This window comes from Talpa europaea, assembly GCF_964194135.1.
Source record: "Talpa europaea genome assembly, chromosome: 4".
Classification (NCBI taxonomy): Eukaryota; Metazoa; Chordata; class Mammalia; order Eulipotyphla; family Talpidae; genus Talpa; species Talpa europaea.
The window spans coordinates 65,293,281-65,299,771 of NC_140070.1; the positions used below are offsets into that span (position 1 = coordinate 65,293,281).

The window sequence follows — 6,491 nt, forward strand, 5'->3', positions numbered from 1 at the left end:
GGGGCTGCAGAGGCTGCGGGCAGCTTCACAGCCCAGCGCTCAACTGCTGTGCCACCAGGGAAGGCCTGGCTTCAATATGTGTATGTGTATGTGTTAAATATAACATTGTATACTTCTTCATTGCATGATAAAAAGAAGCTTATTTTTTAATGTTTAGAATTTTCTGTTAGAAATTTCCTCTGCTTTTAAAAATTTGTAGGTTTTTGTGTCTTCTTTTATCTTATAGAAGAAACAGTTTCATTTTCTTTTTAACCTCAATTGATAATACAGCATTTTAAACACATTTAGATTTTTGACTACTAATTTAAATATATTTAGATTTTTATTAATAATTTATTTGAACTTTTCTTTGCCAACTTACGGGGTGGCTGGGTGGCTACTTATATTTCTATACTTAGATAATATTGATATTTCATGAATTATTTTGATTTGATTTGATTTATTCATTGTATTTCCCATCTCTAATGGTTTCAATGTTATGGATATCACTCATAAGATATCCATACATGTCATGTATTTACTAAAATAGAGTTTGAAATTTTGTGTAGCATACCTTCAATCACTTTACTAAATGCAATTAAAATGGCAATGCTAGAAAATTAAACATTATTCACATATTTTATAAATAACAATGTATGAAACCGCTTACCAAAGGCATTCCAAATAAGCCAAACTCCAGCATTCCTGTGATAGACCATTCCATTTGCTCCCAAGAAGCAGTATTGTCTCCTAACCAATGTGCAGCATGTCTTCCAGTTCCAGCAAAAGTTGACCGGGTGAGGATAAAGCTTCTCTTATTAGGAAAAACTTTTTCCACAGCTCTTAAAATAAATTTGAATAACTAAATCAGACATATTTTAATAATACTAATATTTATAAATTTTAAATCTTACTTTCAAATTAATACATTAAAAGTATTAGAATAAACCCATAATATTTACAACATGTGTCAATATTTTATGCCAATTTTGTACTTAGCTGCCAGGTTTTCTAATATATAAATAATTTCTGGGGCCTCCCTGGTGGCACAAGGTGTTAAGCACAGTGCTATAAGCAATCTGAAGCCTCTGTAGCACGAGTTCCATCATGGCCTGCCAGGGAGCAACTCACATGGCGAAGCAGACCTCTACTGTCTCGCCCACTGCTTCACTCATAAGTGTATTTCAGTTAGTCTGCCTGTTCTTTTCCCCACTCTGTCTCCGGTATATCCTCTCACCACCCCCCCCCCCAACATCTCTGGCCTGTATCCCAGCTCTTATATGCATAAATATATAAATCTTAAAAAATAATAATTTTTGGACTGCCGGGGCAGACCACGCACTGTGGAGCATCCCCCAAATGCACCATCTTGAGACAGGGAGGGTCCCATCCAGACCTCAGCAAAACTGTGTGGAACTGAAAAAGGGCTGTCCTTGCAGTCAGAGGTGAGCTGAAACCCCGCAAGTGGCAGGCCCCACAACTGCTGCTAGAGGGAGCTCCAAAGGGGATCCAGCCACATCCTAGGCAGACCCTGGCACAGGAGATGTGCCATCTTATAGACAGGGAAGTTCGCATCCGGACCTAGCAAAACTGTCAGAGCTTCCAAAATCCCAGAAGTTGCTCATCAGCCAATACCACTGACACAGTGTCCCAACACATAGGACAAATCAGAAAACAAGCACCAGGGAGAAGAAAAACAAGTAACCAAGAAAGCCCTCAGGGAAAGGACATACCACAAAAAAGAAAATCAACAACAAATTGCAACAACAGTGACTTGGAAAAACTTCTGAGGCTTCCCAATAGAGAATTTAAAAGCGCCATGATTAAAAAAACTGAAAGAAGTTGAAAATGATATGGGAAAAATAATCAACGATCTGAAGAATGAAATTGAGTCATTAAAAAGGGAAGTGAAATAAATGCAGGAGATGAAAGAATTAATGGAGGAACTAAAGAATTCTGGGAAAAGCAATGAAAGCAGAATAGATGAACTGGAAGAACAAATAAGTACTCTCGAAGACACTGGAATAAAAAGAACCAAAACAGAAAAGGAAAGAGAAGTATGACAGAAAAAGAATGAAGGAAGACTTTGGGAACTATCTGACTCTATGAGGAAAGGGAATATAAGAGTTATAGGAATCCCAGAAGGAGAGGAGAGAGATATAGGAATAGAGAAAATATTCAAGATAATAATAAGAGAACTTGCCAAACATGAAGGAGGAGCTGAAAATAGACATACAAGAAGCAAGAACACCAAACTAACATGATGAAAGGAAAAATACCATATAATAGTAAAGCTCCCACGAATCCAAGACAAGGAAAAATAATTAAGCTGACAAGAGGGAAGAAACAGATAACATACAAAGGAAAATCAATGAGGCTGACATCAGAGGATGGACGTAGTCAACAAACTCGAAGACGGCAAATGCCAACTAAGAATATTTTATCCTATAAAGCTTTCCTTCCTCTATGAAGAAAGAATAAGGACCTTCCCAGACAAACAGAAACTCCAGAATTTCATCATGACTAAACCCCTCTCCAAAAAATACAAGAAGTTTGAAAACTGGATCCAACAGAGGAATGAATAATAATGAAACAAGACAAAAAGTAAAACCACAGAAAAGACAAAATGGCAAATACAGACGCAAACATCAATATCAACTATAAATGTAAATGGATTAAAATCTTCAAAAAAAACCCCACTGAGTCTCCGGCTGGATTAAGAATCAAAACCCAACCTTTTGTTGTCTCCAGGAAACATATCTAACTATAAAAGATAAAAATAGACTGAAAGTAAAAGGATGGAAAAAAATCCTACAAGTAAATGGACCAAAAAAGAAAGCAGGAACAGGTATACTTATGTCAGATAAAACAGATTTCAAACTTAAAAAGGTAAAAAGAGACCCAGATGGTCACTGCATTATGATCAAGGGGATAATACATCAAGAAGACATAACACTCATTAGCATATACTTACCAAATGAAGGTGCACCAAAATACATTAGACAACTACTATAATCTCTGAAAACAGACATCAGAGAAAATGTGTATGTAGTTAGAAATTTCAACACACCACTATCAACAATGGATAGATCAAAAAGACAAAAAAAAAAATAAGGAAGTAAGGACACTAAAGCTGTAAACAAGGATCTAGACATCTTGGGCTTAACAGACGTCTAATTGACACTACACCCCAAAAAATCTGAGTACACATTTTTTTCTCAAGCACACAAGGATCATTCTCTAGGATCATTTATATACTGGGACACAAGACAAACATCAACAGATACACCAAGATTGAAATCATACCAACCATCTTCTCTGACCATGAAGGCATCAAACTAGAAAAACACCAAGATTGAAATCATACCAACCATCTTCTCTGACCATGAAGGCATCAAACTAGAAATAAACCATAAAAAGAAGGCAAGGTACCTTCTACCTCCTGGAGATTGAAACCCACACTATCAGAAGATGACTGGACTAACAAGGAGATCAAAGAAGAAATTAAAAAATACTTTGTGTTGAAGGACAAGGACACCAATTTCCTAAATGTACGGGATGCAGCAAAAGCAGTGATAAGAGGAAAATATATAGCAATAGAGGCTCACATCAAGAAAACAAGAAAGAACACAAAGAAATGATATAATCTCTCAGCTCAAAAAATTAGAAAAAGAACAAAAAACCCTAAAACCAGTAGAAGAAAGGAAATGATAAATATCAAGGCAGAAATAAATGAAATAGAAACTAAAAAAGAAATCCAAAAGATGAATGAATTCCATTCATTTCCATCCATGTTATGCAAATGGCATGAGTTTATCTTTTTGATTGCTGATTAATATTCCATTGTGTATATATGCCACATTTTCTTATGCTCAGTGAAATAAGCCAGAAGGAAAAAGAAAAATTTTGGATGGTTTCACATATAGCAGGAATACAGGGGAAACCAAATAAGACATCAATGTAGAAAATAATAACAGTACAAAACACAACAAAGCAAAAATAGACAATTATAAATCAGAGACATACTGCAGGGGAGGAAGAGGGAGAGGGATCAGAGGGAGGGAGGAAGGAGCACAGGGGACTGAGGTGATAGAGCACAGATGCATTGGTAAAGGGAACTCTATGGGTACTACAACTGAGGGGGTGCAGGGGAAGCAAATATTATTTTAAAATAAAAAATGATCAAAAATACAAAAACTAAAAATGAAAAATAAATAAATAAATAAAATTATTAAAAAAAAATCAATGAAACCAAAAGTTGGTTCTTCAAAAAAAAAATAAATAAAATAGACCAAACCCCTAGCCAGACTTACTAAGGAAAAATGGGAGAAAGCACAAGTTAATAGGATCACAAATGAAAGAGGAGAAATCACAACAGACACAGCAGAAATCAAAAGAATAATCAGAAACTACTATGAAATTATATGCAAACAAGTTCAACAATCTAGAAGAGATGGACAAATTCCGACAACTTTACAATCAACCAAAGCTAGATAAAGAAGAAACAGAAACACATAAAACAGACCAATTACAAGCAGTGAAATTGAAATGGTAATCAAAACCCTCCCAAAAACAAAACCCCAGGACCAGATGGATTTACAAATTAATTCTACCAAACATTCAGAAATGAACAAGTGCCTATACTTCATAAACTCTTTTAAAAAAAAATTAGACAGAAGGGATACCAAAGCCAATATTACACTAATACCAAAACCAAACAAGGACAACAACAACAAAAAAAGAAAATTACAGGACAATCTCTTCTAATGAATACTGATGCAAAAATCCTCAATAAAATTTTTAGCTATCAGAATCCAACAATGTATCCACAAGATTATTCACCACAACCAAGTAGGATTTATTCCAGGGACACAAGGATGGTTCAACATCTGAAAATCAATCAATGTAATCCAACACATCAACAAAAAGGAATATAAAAACCATATGATAATACCAATAGATGATGAGAAAGCTTTTGACAAAGTACAACACCCATTTTTGATAAAGGCTCTTGAAATTCTCGGGATACAATGACGTACCTCAACATCATAAAGGCCATATAAGACAATCCCATAGCCAATATCATTCTCAATGGTGAAAAATTAAAAAGCATATCCATTAAAGATCTGGAACAAGACAAGGATGTCCACTCTCACAAATGTTTTTCAATATAATACTGGAAGTCCTAGCCACAGCAATAAGACAAGAGAAAGACATACAAGGAATCCAAATAGGAAAGAAAGAAATCAAACTATTACTATTTGCAGATGATATGATAATATACATAGAGAACCCAAAAAACTACACAGAAAAACTAATCAACCTAATCATCAGTTTAGTCAAGTAGCAGGGTACAAAATCAACACACAAAAATCAGTAGCCTTCTGATACACAAACAACAAATTTGAAGAAGAAATCAAGAAAACTAAGTCTTTCATTATTGAAACAAAAAAAAATCAAATACTTGGGAATAAACCTAACAAAAGAGTTAGAGGATCTATACAAAGAAAACTATAAAACACTGTTAAAAGAAATAGAAGAAGATGCAAAGAAATGGAAAGACATCCCCTGCTCATAGATTGGAAGAATTAACATTATCAAAATGGTCATCCTACCAAAAGCAATTTACAGATCCAATGCTATTCCAATAAAAATTTCAGTGACATTCTTCAAATAAATAGAACAAATATTGATGAAATTCATATGGAGCCACTAAAACCCTGAATAGGCAAAGTTTTCCTGAAAAAAAAAAAATAACAGAAGGGAATAGAGGTGTCACACTCCAGACTTCAAACTATACTATACAATCAAAGCTTCACAGTATTGGACAAAGAACAGACACATGCACCAATGGAACCAAATAGAAAATCCAGAAATAAACCCACAGATATACAGTCAACTAATCTTTGACAAAGGAGCAAGGAATATGCAATGGAGCAATGAAAGTTTGTTCTATAAATGGTGCTGGGAAAACTAGGTGAAAAGCTTGACTACTACCTCACACCATACACAAAAACCAACTCAAAATGGATTAAAGAACTACGCATAAGACCTGAAACCTGGCCTCTCCTGGTGGCGCAGGTGGTTGAGCACAGCACTGTGAAGCTCTAAGCAGCCTCTGTAGTGCTGGTTTTATCCCAGCCAGCCTGCAAGGGACCCACATGGTGCAGCAGATCTATCCTGTCTCGCCTGCTTCTCCCCTCAGCAGTGTATTTCTTCAGTCTGCCTGTTCTGTTCCCTGCTCTGTCTCTGGTGAATCCTCTCACCCTCCCAGCATCTGGCTGGTTCCTGGGTTCTTGTAATAAATAAATAAATCTTAAAAAAAATACCTGAAACCATAAAATATATAGAAGAAAATATAGGCTAAACACTACATGACATACACCTCAGTAACATCTTTAAAAAACACATCACCCTTAGCAGTGATCCTGAAGGCAAAGATAAACAGCTGGGACTACATCAAATTAAAGAGCTTCTGTACAGCAAAAAGAGGGACAGTAACCAAAAGAAAG

The 6,491-nt window shown here is 35.5% G+C and overlaps 1 protein-coding gene across 1 annotated transcript in view; it reads right to left on the reverse strand.

Annotated features, from left to right (window-relative positions):
• Positions 1-6,491, reverse strand: part of SI (sucrase-isomaltase) — a gene marked incomplete at both ends in the record, with an annotated part of 161,716 nt that overhangs the window by 119,951 nt on the left and 35,274 nt on the right. The window contains one exon of the mRNA XM_084232623.1: positions 650-821. Coding sequence (XP_084088749.1) covers positions 650-821 — 172 coding nt within the window. The remainder of the gene's footprint in view (positions 1-649; positions 822-6,491) is intronic.